The following is a 21312-nucleotide window of genomic DNA, read 5'->3' as shown; positions in this document are numbered from 1 at the left end:
TTGTCAAGACAATATTTGAACCTTTTTATTCTGAAAACCTGAATAATTTTTTCATTATTATATTTTTCAATTCCTTATAAGTGGCTACTGCATCAAAAACTAATTAATCCCTTGTGATTACTGAATTTTAATCCCTTTCCTAAGTGATTGCTGTTAGGCGCTCAGTTGAGTTCCATGAAAAGGAAATCTGATCAGACATATGACCTCATGGCTGTTATGTTGTTGTCACTCTTTTATCTTAAAATATTGGTAAAAATACCTGAGTTACTTTCATAGTGATGGGGTAAAGTTTGCAAATTGGTCCTTCTTTGTTATTTGTATTGTCTGCCTAGTCTTGCTCCATTCTGTCAGTGCAAATCATGTGCATGCTTCAAGACTTGCTTCCTGCTTCAACACTTCCCTAAAATGTCACATGACCTTTTCAGCCCACACCCATTTCTTCCTTCTCTGAAATTACGGCATTAATCATCTCATTATTCTGTACGCTTAAATCAGTTCTTGTATTGTAAAATATCATATAGTGCTGTTTTTATCCAGAATGGAATACAGTCTGCAAGGGAGGAGAAACTTCTGTTTTTCCAGCCTCTGCTACATTATGTTTCTGTGATTGAGTTGGTAATAGAAATACATTATAGAGTTCATTACATTGTTGAATTGATTGGAGTGGGAAGTGGGGATAAGAAGGAAACTAAAATAAACAAATATAAATAAGAATATTAAGGAAGGGCAAGGGGTGTTACAGATTATCGTGCTCTAGTTACAAGGTATAGTAGAGATGATTTTTGGGATTAAAAGCGATATTAAAAGCAAAAATAAAAACAAGAAAAATGTCAGTTCCTCTAAGTAAGCTGGCGGGGGAATGGGGGAGAGAGGAAATCCAACAAGTTCAAAACCGTTTCTGTGACACAGATATGACTCAGAAACTATTGTGTTTCAGGGTGACTATAAGGAGGAGAAGCATTCTCTTTGAGAGTTTAAAAAATTATATTTTCAGGAGTGCCTGGGTGTCTCAGGCTGTTAAGTGTGTGACTCTTGGTTTCGGCTCTGGTCATGATCTCAGGGTCGTGAGATCAAGTCCCAAGTTGGGCTCTGCACTCAGAGGGGAGTCTGCTGGAGATTCTCTCCCTCTCCTTCTGTCCCTCCCCACCCTTTCCCTCTGCCTCTCAACCCCTGTTCATTCTCTCTCTCCCCGCTCTCTCTAAAATAAATAAATAAAAAATTTAAAAAAATTATATTTTCATTTTGATGATACTCTTGTAGATGACAGATTTATAACCAGATCTAGCCAAGTGACCTCAGTGCCTGATTGGCATTTATTTTGTGATTGTTTTGGGACAACTCTGGCTTTTTAAAGTTGGACACATAAGAAAAACCACCATGGAAAATTAACATTTGCCTAAATAAAAATTATTTTAAGTTAGGGGCGCCTGGGTGGCACAGCGGTTAAAGCGTCTGCCTTCGGCTCAGGGCGTGATCCTGGAGTTCCGGGATCAAGCCCCACATCAGGCTCCTCTGCTATGAGCCTGCTTCTTCCTCTCCCACTCCCCCTGCTTGTGTTCCCTCTCTCACTGGCTGTCTGTATCTCTGTCAAATAAATAAATAAAATCTTTAAAAAAAAAAAAAAAAAGTAAAAAGACATGGGTGAAAAAAAAAAAAAAAGAATAATATTTGCAATGAATGTGATAGGCAAAGAGCGACTCTCTTACAAAATTAATAAATTTATAACAAATAAAAATAATTAGCATATAAATTAAGTAATTAGCACAAATCATAAGAAAATCGTTAATGTCCCCACAAATGACCTGGCAAAGGACAGAAACAGATAAGAAACGAATTGAATAAATAACCGTGTAGAAACATCTTCAGCCTTAGTATTAAAGATGCAAATTAGAATTAACAATGATGTGCCATCTAAAGCTGGCAGAAGTTTAGTGAAATTTGTACTTTCATATATTGCTGATGGCATTTAAATTTTGGAGAGGATTTAAATTTTTGGAGAGGATTTTGGCAGTATCTACCAAGAGTCATAAAAAGTATTTACACCCGCTGGCCCAATTATTTTTAATCTCAGACAGAAATATTCAAACAACAATGTTAATTATTTTTTAGGTGATGGAATCATAGTTGATTCTTTTTCTATATTCCCTACTTTCCACATTGTGACTGTCTTTTTTAATGTGACAGTCATGTTCTTAATTTAAAAATACACTTACATGGTGATGAATCACTAAATTCTACACCTGAAACCAATTTTACCATATATGTTAACTAACTTGAATTTAAATAAAAACTTGGAAAAAATACACTTACATAAACTCGTTTGAATGAATAAAAGTTTCAGAGACTTTTCTCAGAATGATAGTTTTAAAAATCTACCAAAGTTTTATCTTTGTATAGTCTTGCTTAAAAATACTTAATAAGGGAAATTAATTTTTTAAAGAATTGATATTATTAATAGAAACTACATGCTGTTGGGGAGCCTGGGTGGCTCAGTCGGTTGAGCATCTGACTCTTGATTTTGGCTGAAGTCATGATCTCAGGGTTGAGGGATTGAGCCCCATGTCCAGCTCCATGCTGGGCGTGGAGCCTGCTTAAGATTCTCTCTCTCCCTCTCCTTCTGCCCCTGCTTGTGCTCTCTCTCAAAAAAAAAAAAAAAAAAAGAAAGAAAGAAAGAATAGAAAAGTAAAGAAAAGAAAAGAAAAAGAAAAAAAGGGTACGTGGGTGGCTCAGTCAGCTAAGTGTCTGCCTTCAGCTCAGGTCATGATCCCAGGGTCTTGGGATTGAGCCCTGCTCAGCGGAGAGCCTGCTTCTCCCTTTGCCTCTGCCTCTGCCTCTCTCTCTCTCTCTGTGTCTCTCATGAATAAATAAATAAAATCTTAAAAAAAAAAAAACATGCTGTTGCATTACTTTTTCTGTACTTCCTTTTCATGAAAAGGGGATAAAATATACAAGTGTCAGGCAAATATGTGACAGGAATTTTAAAAAAACTCACAAGAGGCTCTCTCAGATCTTGGTGATTTCACCCATTTTATTCTTCCTATCTCTGTCGGCCTGTTCATTAGACTCGGTGTTGAGATTGAAGATCCTAGGCAGTAACTCACCAGGGAAAGACAAAGGCAGGAGGGATATGAGTAGTAGATTTTAGGAGAATATTTATTGATGTGATAATACCAGCTTTTTAAAACCCTTTCCAGCAGAAAATTTTATTAACTGGAACAGTATTCCCCCAGACCACTCCAAATTGTTAAGATTTTTACTGTGAAAGTTTATCATGAGGAATGATAGGCGTATAGCTGTGGTCCCCACAACGAGCATAAATTCACTAAAAATGAAGCCGATTAAACTAAGCTCATTTCCTTCTTTGAACGGGGGGCCAGGCTGGTAGATAAGGCAAGTCTAGCTGAACTTCAGTGAGCCATCTGGTAAGGTCCTTCATGAAGGCAGTATGAGACAGCATGGTGTAGGTATAGGTGCATTTATGTGGCTAAGCGATGGTTCAGAGGGTCATCTCTGAATGCCCAGTTACCAACCTGAAGTGAGATTTCCAGGTGTGTCCATCACTGGATGATGAGACAGAGCTAAAGTTCCCTGCTTTCCTAGAGCTCAGGGGAGCAGTTAACAAGTAGGATATGAAAATCAGTACTCTGAAGCTTTAAACAGCTGAAATTAAGATGATTAAGTTTATTGGGATTGAATATAAAATCCTATGCTTAGACTTAAAAAATTATCTGCAAAAAATATAAGGCAGGGGTCGGGGTGGGTGAGGGGTATAAAGGGTGGGGACGGCAAGGCAGACCAAAAAACACGCCTGGGATGATGGCACAATGGGCCCAGTGCATTGTTTACATATCAGGTCACATAAGGAAAAAGTCCGTTCTGGTCGCCACATTTTAAGTAGGGCACTGACAAAAACATGTTCAAATGAAAGTCTCCAGAATATAGAAAGACTTGGAACTATGTCAGAGAGAATATTTAAAGGAATTTTGCCAAGAAAAAATAAGACCAAGGAGAACAGCATACCTCTTTATTCTTAACTCAAGGTCTGTCGTCTAGGAAATAGTAGGACTGGTCTGTGTGGGCATATCCCGACAGCCAGCAGTTAGTAGGGCCACTCGGGGCCACGGAGCTCTTCTGCGCGCTCTGTGTGAGTTCAGCCACGTCCCCGTGGTCTCATGTGGCAGAGGCCGTTATGTATTATTCCCACCTTCTAGTGGTAGCGACTGAAGCTCATCCTCTTAAGTGACCTTCCAGGGGTCCCACACACCTAACAGGTGACACAGAACGGGCACAGGAGCCGTGCTCCTCACCTCCACTCCAAACCGACTCCCCTTGCGCTTCCAGGAGGCAGGAAGTGAACCCGTGTGTAGGTAACACTGGGAGGCATAGTTTGAGTCATTCATTTCAAAGTTATTCTTTCCTAAAGAATTATTCAAATGTGCACTGGTTTATCTGGTGAGAAAGTAAGTTCGAAGTAGCTGTCGGGAGTGCTGTGGGGGTGCTATCCATTCGGGGGGCTGGCCTACTGCTAAGGTCCCTTTTGAATCCAGTGTTGTGTAATTTTCTATTCTTCTGCCTGATGAGACCCTCAGCCCGTGTGTGTGTGTGTGTGTGTGTGTGTGTGTGTGGCCACAGATGGAGACATCTCTGGCTCCACCACGGACTCATGTACTTCGTACCCGTCTAGCTGGGTGTCCTTCTTCAGGGCCTCTGCCCGCCTCCTCAGCTGCCATTTTGTGCAGGTGTGACGGCTTTTCTATTTTTCGGTCTGACTTTTCTATAAAATGTGAAATGTGGTTCTAGCATTTCACACCGAAAGGGGATGTAGACGCTCGTCACCTGGGCCCTTGTCTACCCTCGGACTGGGGTGGGTGATCCCTGGGGCCATTGACCAGCGCCAGGGTATGTGTGAGGCTGCATACATGCTTCCTGGAAGGTTGGAGTCACTTGATTATTTTGTGGGAAAGCGAAGCAGTTTTACTACTGAGGTAACAATCATATTAAAACAAACAGAGCCTTTCCTGTTTTGAAAAATGCAAAGTTCTCATGAATTTTTAAGATAAAATAGGACATTTCAAAGAAACCTCCAGCTTGCAGAGGCTGCTTCAGGCTATGCCCTCAGATCCCCCAGAGGGGTGCTAGTCATTTTCACTGCTGCTAGGGGTGCTTTGGCAGAAAAGTTTAGAAGCACTTATCTGGCCTAATCCTCCCATTTTATAATGAGGGAATTGCCATCCAGAGGAAATGAATGACTTGTGCTTTGGGTCTCAGTTTCCTTATTCAGTTTTTATTTTTGAGCCCCCTCCCATATAGAAAGCATCATGCCAGGAACTGAAATGAAGTGAAAAAAGCACAGTGGTATTTTAAAATATTTTAGCCAGAATGCAGGCATAAAGTGGGCAGATGTGGAGAGAAAAACATCAAACACATGGGCTAAACACTCACACAAATATCCTGTAAAGCCCAAGCTTTCATCAAGATTTCCTGTTTCTTTCCTGTATAACCCATTGGAACAAAAAGACAATTCTAATTGTCTGCACAAACCTCATTCAAGCTGGAAACAAACAACAAACCAGGCATGCTAGGATTTCCTGAACTATGGAGATTTTTTTGGCAATCCCATCATATCATTCTTTAGTCTTACATTTTATATCTTCTCTTTTCACTACAAAGCCTTTAAAGGGAAATGTAGTTCAAAAGATAAACAAGTGGTCGAATTCTCGGGAAAGAATAAATACTTAATGATCATAAAAAAACACTGAAGGGCCCAGTGCTTACATGTTACTCTTATTTGAAACTTCAAATATTTTGGTAGCAAAGATAGTGTAAAGATGAGACAAATTATACAAGACAAGTAGTTGGGAAGTTTTAAGATCAGTGGAGATATTTAATTAGTAGATAGTATGCAATTCCCAATTTTTCCCCTGTAAATATTTTACTTATCTCAATTTTTTAGGTAATATAGTCTAAAAACAGAGGTTTCTGTTACGTTAGACTTTATAGCATCACGGGAAAAGGATATGGTACACAGCAAGACATAGAGGGAAGAGAGGGAAGACACAACTAGTCGAGGTGCGCTGGGAGGTGGAGGTGTGCGGGGACCCCAGCACAGGGAGGGGTGTTGGCTTCAGAGGGGAGGACAGGCTTCTGCTGCCACTAGCGAGAAGCGGAGGGCAGAACAGATACACAGAAGCGAGAAGCGGAGGGCAGAACAGATACACAGAAGTGTGTTGCTCTGCAGCAGGAAAATGAGGATGGCTTGTTCCTGGAGGTTTTCCTTCATGAGAGAGGAGGAGAGACCGTTCGCTGACACTGGAGGAGTGACATGGGCAGCAGGCCCGATGGAAGTGGCGATTGTTTGATATTATTGTGGTGATCACATGACTGAGCCGATGAGAAGAACTTGGTGAAACTTCTTTTTGGCATCAAGGTCCCCGATGAGGTTAATGACCATGAAGTTGTGAGTCTCCCTAAGAGAGCTTCAGAATGGATTTTTGTAGGATTGACTGCTTTCTGAATATGAGTGTACCTCATTTTGCATCAAGTACGCTCTGTCATTCTCTTGGTCTTCTTTTGCTCACTTGATCATAACTCTTTTTAAAAGTCTTTTGGCTTGACTTTCCTTTTCCAGTTTGTAATAAATAATTTTTGAGACTTAACTACATAACAGCCCCTCTGCCTTCTCAGTGGTGGTCAAGATGAATGCAGTCCAGATCCAGATGCTTCTGCAAGGCACAGCTTGGTCCTACAGGCCACAGGCAGAGCGCCAGCTTCCTGGACATTAGGCCGCCAGCGTCAGGGACCCAGGCTGTGATGCTGTGGAGCCCGGGCCCACGGGTCCAGGGCAGGCGTTAGGAGCCTGGGTCCATAGAATGGGCATTGGTGCTTAGTGAAGGGTGTACTTACAGCAGGCCTCCTCTTCCTGTTTGTAACTTTTCTTATCTAGGTTAAAACAAATGACACTTTTATCTGGAGTGGGAATTAAGAGGGCGAAGATGAACACAATTCTTTTCAAAAACTGTAATAAGTATGTATGTTTTGTTTTAGGGATACTTCATTTTAAAAATGTTTTCTATGGGGTGCCTGGGTGTCTCAATCGGCTAAGTATCTGTTTCTGGATTTCAGCTCAGGTCATGATCTCACGGTTGTGAGACTGAGCCCCACGCTGGGCTCTGTGCTGAGTCTGGAGCCTGCTTAAGATTCTCTCTCTCTCTCCCTCCGCTTTGGGCTCTCCTCCCACTGTCCCCACCCCTGCTCACATGCTCTCTCTTTCTCTCAAAAAAAAAAAAAAAAAAAGTAAAAACTACAAAATAAATAAAAATAACACAGAAATGTTTCCTAGATAGTGATATGGCTGATGGGTGATTCCCATTCTCTAGATACCTTAGAAGTCTACAACAGATGCAGCGACTTTCCAATCATTCATTAGTTAACATACGTTTATTGACCACCTACTTTGGCTCACCACTGTTCCAGGGCTTAGGATGTGGCGGTGAGCAAAAGAGAGTCTCTGCTCTTATGGTAGAGGAGACAACAGCAACATCTCTCTCTCTCTCTGTCTTTCTCTCCCAAAATATAAGGTAAGGTTAGGTAATTATAATTGCTATGAAATAAAGCAGGATAAGGTGTTTAGAGTAAAGGGCTGTTTTATATAGGGCTGTTGTTTAATTAAGATGTTATTTTAGATATAGCCTGTGAAAGGCTCTAAAGAAGTGATATGCAAATTAAAACCTGCATGAAGTGGGGGCGCCTGGGTGGCACAGCGGTTAAGCGTCTGCCTTCGGCTCAGGGTGTGATCCCGGTGTTCTGGGATCGAGCCCCACATCAGGCTCCTCCGCTATGAGTCTGCTTCTTCCTCTCCCACTCCCCCTGCTTGTGTTCCCTCTCTCGCTGGCTGTCTCTATCTCTGTCGAATAAATAAATAAAATCTTAAAAAAAAAAAATAAAAAAAAATAAAACCTGCATGAAGGGAAGGAGGAAACCATACAAAACTTGAAGTAAGGGAAGAATATGTCATGCAGAGGAAATGGGTTGATATGGGGCTGGAATGGAGTGAGCCAGGGAGAGAGTGTTAGGAGCCAAGGTTAAGCTGTGGGCAGCTTGTATCAAGTTCTGTGGACTGTGGCGGGAAGTTTAGGTTTTATTCTGAGTGTGATGCAAAGCTGTTGGAGCATTTGAGCAAAATCTGGTCTGAGTTTTTAAAAGATGTCTCTAGCTGCTGTGTGGAGCATTGATTGTCGGGGATGCGGGGCGGGGGGCTAGTTAGGAGGGATTGCAGGAGTCTGGTGAGAGATTACCATGGCTTGGACCTGGGGGGGGGGGGTGTGGTGGGGGTGATAGCAAGCGGTCCAATCGGGATGTATTTGGCAGGAAGGACTCGTTAATGGATATGAAATGGAGTGTGGGGGAAAAGGGAACTCAAATGGGACTCATCAGTTTTCCTGCTGAATAATCAGGTGAATGGTGGTGGCAGACACGGACCCGTGAGTAGAGAGGAAAGAGAAAGGAAGTCCCAGAACTGAGCCCGGGGCACTACAGTGCTTAGAGATGGGTAGGAGGTGGAGGAAAACAGACACTGGGAAGGAGCAGCCCGTGAGGGAGCAAGGAACCTAAGAAAGTCTGGTTTCCCATAAGCTGTGTGCAGTGTTTCCGGAAGGAAGAAGTGAGCAGCTGATTGTTTCAGGGGCCGCCAAGAGGGGAAGTTAGATGGGGACTGAGAACTGACCATTGGATTTGGCAAGAAGTCCTCTCGCCACCTCGTCAAGGCCAGTTTCAGTGGAATGTGGGAACAAAAGCCTGGGTGGACTGAGAATGGGATGAGAGCATCCCTTTTGAGGAATTTTGAGTAAAAGCGGAGTGGAGAAATGAGGTGGTAGCTTGAGGGATACGTGGGGTCAACGGAAAGTTTTTTAGAAAATGAGACAAGTACAAATGTTTGTTTGTTGACGAGCATTGTCCACTGGAGAGAAAAATGGCAACGGCGCAGGTGGTGGTGGGATGATTGTGAGAGCAAGTGCTTGATTTGACGGTGCCGGTGACAGGACTCTCCTGAGGTGGCAACGAGGATGGCCACCCATTCGAGTCACAGGAAAGGCAGAGACTAGGCAGGTTAGACACCTCAACTGATGATAAGGAAGATGAAGTAGTTCCCTTCTGACTTCTGTTGTTCGACTGTTCCTGAATGCCACCTGTTCCATTCAAAATGATAAATGATCCTGGAGCGTTGGAGTCGGTGAAGTGAGGAAAGTAAAAAAGTAAAGGTATATATAGTCCATATTTTGGAGAATTTTATAGCTTGGTTGATCTGTTTGTCTTTCTAAATTCTATACTAGTCAGGAAACTGATGATTTTTATATTTCCTATTCGTTCAGCAGCAGTGATGTGCCAGGTTAAGAAAATTGAATGTGTTTTAGAAGAACAGATAGAAGGTAAAAGAAATTAAAACTAAAATGTACAGTGAAGACATGTTTTCCCCCAAAATGTTGAACTCTGTCTAAGAGGGTGAATTCTTAGTTAATGAGTTTTCATAATGTTGAGTGGCTTGAATTGTCCGTCATTAAACCACGAAGAAAAATCTTGAAAGATCTGACTATCCGAATGAATCCTTCCTGGATTTTCATTGAGATCTGGCAGATAAACACACAGAAAATAGTAGCTAATTTTCCAAAAAGCTTTAAAAGCTCAGGGTCATTACTGTCATTCATGTCCTGCAGACGCCAGGTGAGTATTTTGAAGTGTTGAAGGAACCTGCCGAGAAGAGTACTTGCCCCCCACACGTGGCATTTCCCAGCATTCCTCTGTGACCACTGGGGGCTTCCAGCCTTCAACCCTTGTGCTTCTTGAGCTTCCGGAGCCTCAGCGGCCATGTGTCCCTGGCTGTCAATGGCTCACTAGAGAGAGAAAGGAGAAGCGGCTCTCTATGCCGGCAGGTCCTTGTTCCCTCTGGAATAGCAGTTAGCACTGCAATATTAAGCTTCTGAAAAAGAGAACTTGCGTAACTAAACTGAACTGTTGATAGATTTCATAGGTAAGTTTTTTGTTGTAGTGGATATCATCTAGGCCTGGAGCCCCATGGCCACCCACAAATGAGAAATTCTTCTGCTCTTGACACACTGATGACTTTTTACTATTTGGGGAGGGGGCGTGCCTGTTTCTATGAAGCTGTTGTTCATAAAGTTAGACTATACTGTGGCATTTTCTGTGCTGATGCTGAATTTATACTCTGACTCCAAAGGCTCAGAGCAGACTGTATATGTCTTTAGGTTTACCTTGTTTGTTTTCTTTTAAGTTTTTATTTGCATTCCCATTAGTTGACATACAGCATAATAAATATGTACAATGTAGTGATCCAACCGTTCTATACATTGCTCAGTGCTCATCATGATACGAATACTCTTACTCCCTGAAAAATCCTTGTGTTTTTTTTTAATGGCTCACTCTTTAAATGAAAGTATCCCTTGAACTATTAGCCTGATATATATATATAATTGCTCACGATATTTGAACTGACGTTCATCTCTCTTTTTAGAAAAGGTAGCACGTTTACAACAGCTGATGCTTTTACTAGGCAGTGATCTTCCCTACTACTCCACTCAAACTGACCCAGGGAGGAGATGCCGAAACTGCCATCGCATAGTATTGAGGAAGAGATCAAAAGTCTCAGGAAAATGAGACTATTAGAATGATTTTGTTACTTTAGACCAGGTAACCTGCCCCATGGTAGGCCCTCTGAGGGCCTAGAAGATACTGCCTCCACTGAGGTGTTGAGGAATGCAGGTGGTGGGGACCCTGATACTGCTGAGCAGCTATGTGGTGGCTTCCGCCATATGCTGGCACCAAGAGTAGGAGATGCTGCTGTGGAACTGGGCTGCCCACTTCCAGTAGGATGGTAGGGTTCCAAAATGGCAGACACCAGTGAGGCACTCGAATGTCAGATGGAAGGTAGAAGTGATTATTGTAATGGGCCCAAGGCTAGAGAGGCAATCAAGATGTCTTGCCTGGCAGGGATCCTGTGGGGATACCGAATGGAAGCATGTTGTTGAGGGATAAGAGAGACAGAGACCAATGAGAGTACTACTTGCACAACATCAAGAAAAAGTCAAGAGTGGGCAAGTGAACTTTAGACAATTCTCCATGCAAATCATGGTCCTTCATTAAGTTTCCAGATCTAAGTTCACAGTTCACAGACCCAGAACCCATGTGTTTGAAGGGAGACCATGTCCCGTGATAAGGGCTCTTAAAATGCCAAGTAAATGCCATCCAATATGGTACTGCACACAGTGGAGAAAGCATAAATTCCACCAAAGTCTTATCTTCTGGAGTGACTACTGTGAATCTGATATGAGTATAATTCCTGAAATTTCTGAGACATAGGTAAATAGAAGGGTACATAGATATATAGACAAAAACTTTTTTTAAGAAATGAGATTATGCTGTATTTTCTACTTTTATTAAAATAATTTTATGTGAAATTAGTTGAAAAAACAAGGAAAACAAGGAATTTCTGAAGTTTAGAAAAGTGTTTTTTTTTGCCATATGGGAGGTGATTTCTTAGAACATTAAGAAATAAAGAATAAAAATACATTGAGGTTTGGGGCACCTGGGTGGCAACTGACTCTTGATTTCAGCTCAGGTCATGATCTTAGGTGGTGAGATGGAACCCAACCCGCATTGGGCTCTCGCTGAGAATGGAGCTTGCTTGGGATTCTCTCCCTCCCTCCCCAACCCCACCGCGCCCCTCCCTCCGCTCGCCTGCACACACACTCTCTCTCTAAAAAAAAGAAAAAAAAAATACATTGAGGTTAGAGTCTTTTTAATTTTATGGCTCAGTTTTGAGAGCATTAGTTTACTCATTACAATAAAAAAAATAAAATTAACATGCTTAAACCTTCTTCCACCCACTCCTTCCACTCTGTTTTGTCAATTATAGTGTTATTTATACGTTGTGGAGGATTATAACATTTGTATTCTCTTCTGTAACCATGATTCTTTCCTAATTACATAGAGTTAGTTTTTTATTTAAATCATTTATATGCTCACCACCAGGACTTTTAGCATAACTTCCTCATAGTGGATTCCTTTATCTTGATTCATCTTTTGAATGCTGAGATTTCATCATTAAATCTTTTTTTCCAAGAAGGGCATATCATTGTTGTATTCATTGCATTTTTGCGTGCTTGAAAATCACTGTAAGTTTCCTTATTTTTTGGGCTGGGCGTAACACACTTGGATGACTGTCTCTTCCCTAAAGCTTTGTACATAGTGTCCACTGTATTTTGGCATTAACCATTGCTCATTTTCCTCAATAAAGAATAGTTTTTGTTGGTGTAAAGTGTGCTTTTTTGATACACACGCATAACCATTCATTATAGGAAAAATTTCTGATATATCTGTGTGTACATGGGCTTTCTTTTGCTGGTTTCTCTCTGCGTTATCTTCTCTGTCTCTTTCATTATCTCAAGTCCCTTGTCAATGCCAGTGACTCGATTTTCAGCCATGTTTATTCGGTTGATTGCTGTTTCTAATTTAGAATTAAGTTTGTAATCAAGTTATTTTGGTCCTTGGTTAATTCTGTTGTTTTATCTTCTTGTCTTTGGATTCTTCTTCCATCACCCTCATGTTCTTACTAGGTCTCCCTGTCAACTCTACTCGTTTCTGACTTTGTTTTTGTGTGTGTGTGTGTCTAAAATATTTTTTTTTAAGATTTTATTTATTTATTTGATAGAGACCACCAGCGAGAGAGGGACCACAAGCAGGGGGAGTGGGAGAGGAAGAAGCAGGCTCCCAGCAGAGGAGCCTGATGTGGGGCTTGATCCCAGAACACCGGGATCACACCCTGACGCTTAACGACTGAGCCACCCAGGCGCCCCATCGTTCCTGACTTTGAAGGTGTATTTTCTTCCCTCAAGAATGTTGGGCCTACCCTTCTTCCTTCCTTTTCCCCCTTCCCTCTTTTTTTTTTGTTAAGTAAGTTTGTTTTTTACTTGATGTAACATTTTTATAGCTGTCCAGACACTTTTTCTTTTCATCTCGCTTGGGTGTTAAGTGAGCAGCACTGTCCAAATCAACTATTCATTTTGGTATAATATGCGTGAATTCTCTCTGACTCCTTTTCTGCCCTTATTTTCAGCCTATCTGTCTTCCTCTGAGTTTTAGTTCGAGGGTATAGGTATTCCATCACATTTACTTTCTAGAGCTTGAGATTAGGGTAAGGACAAGGAGGAGAACTTAGTTGGGGCTTTGAGCAACTTTTTGTTAAGAGAATCTGATATCTGCTATGTCTTTTAACATTTTACTCATGTCCTCCCCCAGGATTTGCTCTCTGTATTGGAGGGTTTTTTTCTTTTTGAATGGGAGCTTTGAAGCCTATGCTTCATCAGAACCAACCATAATTTTTCACTTTCTCAGTTTTACTCATCTCTTCCCAGCAGCCGTTTTTCCTCCATGCAGTTACCCTCCTTGCCCTTTTCTTAGGACATCTTCCTCGGCATTACTTCAGCTCAGCACTTCTGCCTCTGGGGGAAGGGACAGAGAAGTATGTCTCAGCAGGTCAGAACCTCTCTGTCTTTCCTTGACCACCCCACCATTTGACATGGATGGCCAACGTGATAGGGCTCTTTCCTTGCTGGGTTGCTGCCAGTGAATGTTCTGTTGTTTTTAACATTTGTTTTGTTCCTCTCACGATTTTTCAGCTGTCTTTACTCAGAAGTTCCAGTGTCAGGTGTGTTCACCATGAGGCATAGGTTGCCTTGGAAGCCAGTTGTTCGCTTACTGCTAAGAGCGTTCCAGCAGCAGCTGCGTGACTGACTGTCAGGGCGTTATGGGGAAACTTCATGGGTTAAGATTGACGCTGTATTGCCTAGGTAGCCTTTACATCTCTTCAGACTCTTCGACTTTCATACTTCTGTTCACTTGGAATTAGAGCAGCTACCATTGAGTTGTAAGACGCTATCCCCAGGGCTCCTAACTGGAGACTCCTCCCCCTTCTTCCTTTCCCAGCCAGAGCACAGGGAGGGCATCTTTTTCTACTTCCTATAACTTCAATCCATTCTTTATCAAGGCTTGTAGAATATAGATTTTGTAATTTGGTTATATTTAAGGTTATCTTAGTATTTTTATATCAGAAGTCCTTTTAAAAGATGTGTTGGATACATTCTATCACTTGCATAATTTATGTTTCTGGTTTTGGAATTTCTGACATTGAGGTTTGTTTTGAGATGTATTGGTCTTCTGTGGGTTGTGTACTGAGAAGGAATGACTTACTCGTTCCATCCCCTTTGTCTTTTTCTTTATGACATTATTAAAAGTTGTTCGGGCCACATTTGCGAGCACTGATTTCACTCTAAAACAGTTACAAGGACTTAAAAATATATATTCCAGGACCCCCCAGAGACTTGGCTATATTCTATCTTGGTCTTTCTCAGAGCCTGGAATGTACTTCTGCTCTTGGACACTTACGTGAAGTCTCAGTTAGAATGAGGACATCATCATCAGGTTGCAAAATGATTTAGTCTGTGATGGAGGGCTGCACTTTCAGGGACTTCGGAACTTCAAACTTTCACTCTTGAACTTCATGTGTAGTATGTTGTGGGGGTAGTGTCGTGGGTGGAGCACCATCTCCTATTTTGACCTACAAAAATGACAGTTTCAACCTAATAGTTTCTAGGTGATAAAGCCATTTTCTCACCCAAACCCCTACCATCAAGCCATCAAGCTCAGCATCTCAGGGGTCTACTGCCAGATGCTACCAGATGCTTGCACTTGAGGGTTATTCACTTCACTCGCCCAGAAGACATGCCAATCTGCTTTAATACATGTTGAGTGGATATACATAGCCAGTACAGTTAACTGGCACACAGCCCATGGCTTTTGGACTAGGAACTTAAAGCTTTCCCTCCTCTATTACAGGGAGCTCTTTAGCTGGCCTTCCTTAAGCAGGTTCCTTGGTGATGGTGCATCCTATTCACCCCTGTAGGATAGATCACCTCAACATAGAGACCTCATTGACCACTGAACATTCATCCTTGAGGATGCTGTATACTTTTATATCCTCCACATTTTCCGTGATTTATAACCTCCTGACACCATTAACTCCATTAGACATTATTGTTGGTCAACCAAAGTATCTAGTAGTCCAAGATAAAGAAGCTACTTCATGTTTACCATTGAGAAATGCCTACAAGTAAAGGACTGAACTGGAAAAGCCAAAAATCTCTTTTAATATTTACTTACATAGAAGGGGCTAGGGACAAGTACCACTGAATTTAAACACAGATCCACTTTGGCGATGGCCTTTGTGGTTATGAATCTTATCATTAAGATGTTTCCAGAACTTTAAGGTTTTTCTTCTGGACTCTACCATTTATTAAGAGAAGATATGTCTGCCAGATGCTGCTGCTAACAGTGAGGAATCCTAGGCAAAGACTAGAAAGGGCTTATAACATCTAGAAGTTGGCCAAGTAATGTGGGTTTGAGTAGACAAACCTGAGCTATTTCACTTTAAAAGGCTCCAGCAACCCTGAGATTTATTCATTCATTAACTAGCATCACTGAGCAATGGGCCCTGACAAAGTGACAAGCTACTAATAATTTATGAACATCTATCTTTAGGCTCAAAATTCCACTATCTCTATTTCATTTGTTCCTAATTTTTAAAAATGAATAAACTGAAATCTGAGCATGGGCAGGGTCATTGATCAGTCTACCAGAGCTCTTCAACGAACTCAGAGAAAGTTACTATGGAAGTACATTATTTAGAGCCTAGAATGAGGCAGTGCCATTACTAACGATCTCATAGTGACTTCTGGTCATGTGTTTTTTCTTGTGGGAAGAATTCTGTAATCCTTCTGCCTTAATTACAGGTCAACTGGTTATTTTTCCCTAGAGTATGTAAAATACTTTGTTTTCCATCAATTTTAAATCACACCCATTCTCTCCATTTTTCTGAGGCCTTTGAGAATCAGATCTCAGTAGTACTCTCTACCTCCATCTATTTCTTTTTGGTGTGTTACATACTTAAATGATTTTAACTAAAACTTATAACTTTATTATAATAATGCTTGGTAGTGTAACACTGAGTAGAAATAATAATGTGTCCAAGAACTAAAAATATTCTAACTCAATAATTCATAAACTCAGATGCCTGAAATAATGCTGTAATATCAGTACAATTTTAAATTCTCTCTGTTGTTGGGATTAACATTGTAGTTGTATGAATCAGAGTAAAGCATGCACATTAATTTTAAATAAAGAAAATTTTACTACTTGGTATATAAGGAGAAGATGTGTATAGTATTTTTTCTGTATATTGCCAGCAGTAGAATATGCAAGAGGGATCCCTAAATTTGAAATAGACAGAAATTCACTAGAATGTGTCTTTGTTCTGAGATACAAAATAAATGTTTCTATATTACATCATACATTATTTTGTTCTGGTAAGTGTATATAATGAAAAGTGTGTATCCTTTCCTTTCTCCTCGATAGTATAATACATTTATAAGTGGTCAGACATTTCCTGTTCATTTCTCCACTCTAAGAAAAATCACAATAAGGAAAAATGTTGAAACCTGTGTTCATAAGCACATTCAATTTGTGTTTTTGCAATTAGAGGATGAGAATTTCAAATCTCAAAAGAAAATAACTTCTGAAATTTAGTGTAGCATGCACATGTGGAGAAATGAATGCTATCGCTTTAAGATAAGGTAGTCTGGTGATTCATTGCACGAAACGAGAAACAAGATCGATTTGGAGCAGGCTCCTACTGTTAGCTTTTTTGAAGATGGATTCTCACGCCGAAAATAACACAACATATTCTAGATAACAGCAGTTTTTTCCCCTGAAATCCACCAAAACTGAAGAAAAATCCAAGTGACTGTTCTTAGCAGCTGTGTGGCCTGGAGTTCACTGGGGAAGCTGGCTTCCTGCAGTCCCCTATTCATCACCTGCTTCAAAGACAGCCTGGCTGGCTATAGTTTGCAGGCCAGGTAGGGTGCCATTGTGCACAGTCTGGGAGGATTAGTATCAAAGCTGCGGCAACCAGGCCCTTGGTCTCGGGCTGCCATTCAGTCTAGCAGGGAGAGGCTAAGACTGGCCAAGGTCACAGTCTCCAGTGTGGAGTGGACTGGGAAAGGATCCTGAGAATAGAATGCTCTTTATGAAATCATGGCGCAAGCTTGCAGCACAGCAGGTGCCCTTCTGGAACACATAACATCTGTTTATGTTGGTATACCGTAGCTGACAACGAGATAATAGAGCTTTGAAACTTATCATTTTATTTTTTAAAAAGACAACTGTATATACAATAATCCAGATGCGTATTTAGCTTCGAGCTTTTATTTGAAAATCATAAAGAAAACTGACCGATTTAATTGCTGCTTTTACGTGTATATATTGAAGCGAACAGCAAAGCGTACTGCCTATTAACCATTTATAACCATTGCTGATCAGTAATACCCGAATTCTTGGGTAGGAAATACCTAACATTCAACATAATTTTTTTCAATGTTCAGGCATTTATGTCAACAGATTGCAGAACGATTTCCTGAATATGCCCAACTGTCTTGAATATTAGGAGGTTTGGATAAAATCCCCACCCCCACCCCCCCACAGATGAGAGTATTTCAAGGGTGAGGTAATAATGACGCAAAAATAAAATTTTCAACTTGGACAAATTAGAGAAAAATTAAGCTGTCCATGAGTTGTCATGACGACAAGGATGTTCTGTTGATGAACTGTCCTCCTCATTGTCCAATCAGATAGTAGAGCTGAAGCTGGAGCATGAACAGGAGAAGACGCACCTATCACAGCAGCATAGCGCAGAGAAGGATAGCCTAGTCCGAGACCATGAACGGGAAATTGAAAACCTGGAAAAACAGCTTCGCGCTGCCAATATGGAGCACGAAAATCAAATTCAAGAGTTCAAGAAACGAGATTCACAGGTAATTATCAATAATATTTGATAAAACGGGTATCTATTTTTAAAAAGTCATCAGCGTTTAGTGTTTTCTTATTATTCTTGTTGGTGCACGCTGTTTGATCATTTGCAAAACTGACATATAAATGTGGTTTTTTTGTTTTCTTCTCCCCACCCCCCCCCCCGTTTTGAGGATGAATAAGGCTTTAACTACAGAAACCACAGGTAGCCAGATTAAAAATCCCATGGCGCGCTATAACTTGGCCCCTTTTTTATAATCTTGTCTCAGTTCCTTTCATGATGGATTTTTTTAAGGTATCTGCCCCTTACCCCTCCCCTCAGCCTCAGCAAATCCCTATGAAATATATCAGCCTCACTCCTTGCTTTTTGTTTTCATCTCTGTAGGTAATCAAGCAGCTGTTTTAATATTTGCTTTTCCTTCCTGGTGTTGCTTTTTTTTTTTTTTTTTCATTAGACTCTATATTTGATTAGATCACTCAGATGGTAATTGATAAAAATGACTCCAGAGAAGGGCTATTTCCCATCAGGTCTGTGGCTTATTCCTACATGCGCGTGCACATGCCTCCTAGCCTCCATCTCTGTAGTCCCTGTTGGAAGCCATTTGGCAGAATAACCCCCAGCTGTGGTAGCATTTGACTCTTCAAACTTATGGATGAAATGTGCACTGTCAGCATGGAAAATTATCTTTATAAATTTCAGATGAAAAAAAAATCTTATTGGGTGTGTGCATCTTTGTGGTACAATACGTTCTTTAGGGTATATATAATCAAAGGCCTTTAGTGTATCCTCTTGAGATTGCTGTGAAATTGTATTAAAGAAAAATTGAGGAGCAATTGATAACAAAAAAAGATAATTTTCCTTTCTAATAAAACCATATCATATACGAGGTCTAAATACCTCTTTTCCCATTGAAATCTTAACCATATTGTTCATATCACACATAAGCTTCTTCCTAGTTATCCTGTCTCCCCAAATAATATAATTTTTAAACAATGACATAAGCCTTCTATTTGTGATGACATGTGTTTAAACGATTTTATGATCATCTAAACAATAAAAATACTACCGATTCCATAAGATGTTTATTTCTTGGGTGGAGGGCGGGAGGCGGTAAGGCAAAGAATAGGAGTTATTGGTTATTTTTCATTTGACCTTGAGTTGTCTTTTACCTCCAGAGAACGACTAGGGCACTATAAGTATACTCGGCACAGGTTTTTTTTTTTGTCAATAATATACATTTATAGGAAAACTATTTTCAATTTGTTTTTTGGGGGTTTGTTAACTAAAAAGGTAGTCATTGTAGTAGCCATGGTACCAGCAGTCAGGTGGTTCCTGCTAAATCAATGTGTATTATATTTTTGCCACCGACCTCATTAGAGCCTTTATAAAATATATGCTGATCTTCTGATTGTTAGCCATATAATTTACTAAGAATCTTTTCAAACTTATGTTCTCCTTCAAAGATGATGCTTAGCCTTACCGTTGTCTTCTATGATAAAGTATTTGGGTTCTGAGTCTGTGTAAGTTCTGTTTGCATAGTAAAATTGAATACTTGCTACAGTAAAATACATTAATTTATATAACTTCCTACTATTTTGGTGCCGTTGTGGAAAGCCAACAGTAGCGGAGGCCAAATTTAGAGGAAATCTTTGTGATTTTACATATGTCGTATCTGCCATATATAGGGTGCGGTTCATCCAGTAACAAAAGGGAAATTTTAGAATTATTACATATAATTAAGCCACAGGGAGAGTACAATAAGGTTCTTAATTGAATTTCTTCTAATTGAAATAATCAGTATGAGGACCATATGACCTCTTCAAATGCTGTAGCATAGGATTGTGTTTCTCCTATTTTGTGTCTTTCTTGGAACAATTGGAATTGCTGTCTGCGAATGCTAGTAAAGCAGTGGAAACTAAGGCTAAATGCATTCTTGATCTGAATTAAAATGATTTTCTGTGCAAGCTAAACTTGGTTGTTTTTAGAGAATGTGTTTTTGAAAAATTTTGCCAGTAAGTTGTATTTTTAACCTTATTATGTATACCAAAACGTTAATAATTTGTATTTATTTTGGTTATTCATTGAGGATATTAATTCAGAGTTTCCTTCAGGTAAGATCTAAATTTTCCAAATATATCTTTTCTTGATTATTATTTAAATAATGTAATGTATAATACCTTTGAAGTCCTGAATTCCATTCACAAATTTCAAAAAACCAAGTGGACATATATTTTTTTAAAATAGAAGATGTTTTTTTTTTCAAATCATTGTTTTGTGGCTCGATACATGTGTGATATATCTTAAATATTGGATTGTATAATTTTTAATTTTAGATCCAGAGAGATTTGATTTTCAGTTCACGTTTGGCTACTCCCATTTAGCAATGGAGGCCATTTTGTAAAAAGGACTGTTTGAAACACTTAACCAAAAGAGGACCAGTGAAGCACCTATTTTGGATACTATGGCTTTGCTTGCTGCTTTTTCTTCCATCAGATTGTTGAATGTAGACAATATACTAAAATCTACTTTTGGCTTCTTCCAAGTGTGTAATGTATTGCATATTGATAAGAAAACCATTATTATAAACTATAGTTCCCTACCATAAGGTGAATCATATATCATACAGGAGCTCCCTTTTGGTGAACATACTGTATAATTATTTCGGGTTAGTTGTTACCCAGGTAATTTCTGTTTTATGGAGAAATCCTAATTGATAGTAACGCAACTAAGGACAATTAACTATTTCTCTCATTTTATTTGGTGCATTTAGCTAATTACTCTATGCATATATTATATCTTTGTCATAACTTGATTTTAAATCAAGTAGGATATTTTATGTTGTGGTGCTTACATTTGCCAAAATGCATATTAAATTTTACTATCCTCATACAAGATGGTCCGCCTGGTATCTACCTAGGGTCATAATATTTAAGAAAAAGCATCCAGATCAGTAAATATCAAGACATATTAGAAAGTTACAACCTCATCATCAGATATTTCTCATTTGCCAGACCCCTCTTGTTGAAATTCATTTGAAGGATGATTTGATTGACTTAATCATGTTTTTTAATACAAAGAAAATGTATAACTTTGTTATGACCATCTTAGGAGAGCTGCTTCTAAAAGGTGGTTCTGCGTGCCATTTTGCTTTTGAACTGCAACGTAGTGAAAGCATTTCTACAGTTTATTCCTTCGAATCACGAGAAAAACAGAACTTAGGTTTTTTGACCTCTTAGTTGTTCTTTTAAGACCCTGAACCACTTAGAGATTGCTCGACCTTTTATGTCTGTTGCCAGAGTGAATGGTGTATATGCACCTTGTAGAGAACCTTTGTGATCTGTGCCAGAGGTGGGGTCACCATCGTAGGACAGCAGTCTCTGTAA

At 40.0% G+C, this 21312-nt stretch overlaps 1 protein-coding gene across 7 annotated transcripts in view; it reads left to right on the top strand.

Annotated features, from left to right (window-relative positions):
• Nucleotides 1–21312, top strand: part of CEP112 (centrosomal protein 112) — a 418880-nt gene that overhangs the window by 180552 nt on the left and 217016 nt on the right. For all 7 annotated transcript variants that reach the window (XM_057317729.1, XM_057317726.1, XM_057317731.1 and 4 more), the window contains exon 20: nucleotides 17751–17933. In XM_057317729.1, coding sequence (XP_057173712.1) covers nucleotides 17751–17933 — 183 coding nt within the window. The remainder of the gene's footprint in view (nucleotides 1–17750; nucleotides 17934–21312) is intronic.

This window comes from Ursus arctos, unplaced genomic scaffold (assembly GCF_023065955.2).
Source record: "Ursus arctos isolate Adak ecotype North America unplaced genomic scaffold, UrsArc2.0 scaffold_24, whole genome shotgun sequence".
In the NCBI taxonomy this organism is placed as follows: domain Eukaryota; kingdom Metazoa; phylum Chordata; class Mammalia; order Carnivora; family Ursidae; genus Ursus; species Ursus arctos.
Note: the sequence above shows the minus strand (reverse complement) of the source record. Positions and strands in the feature narration are given on the sequence as shown.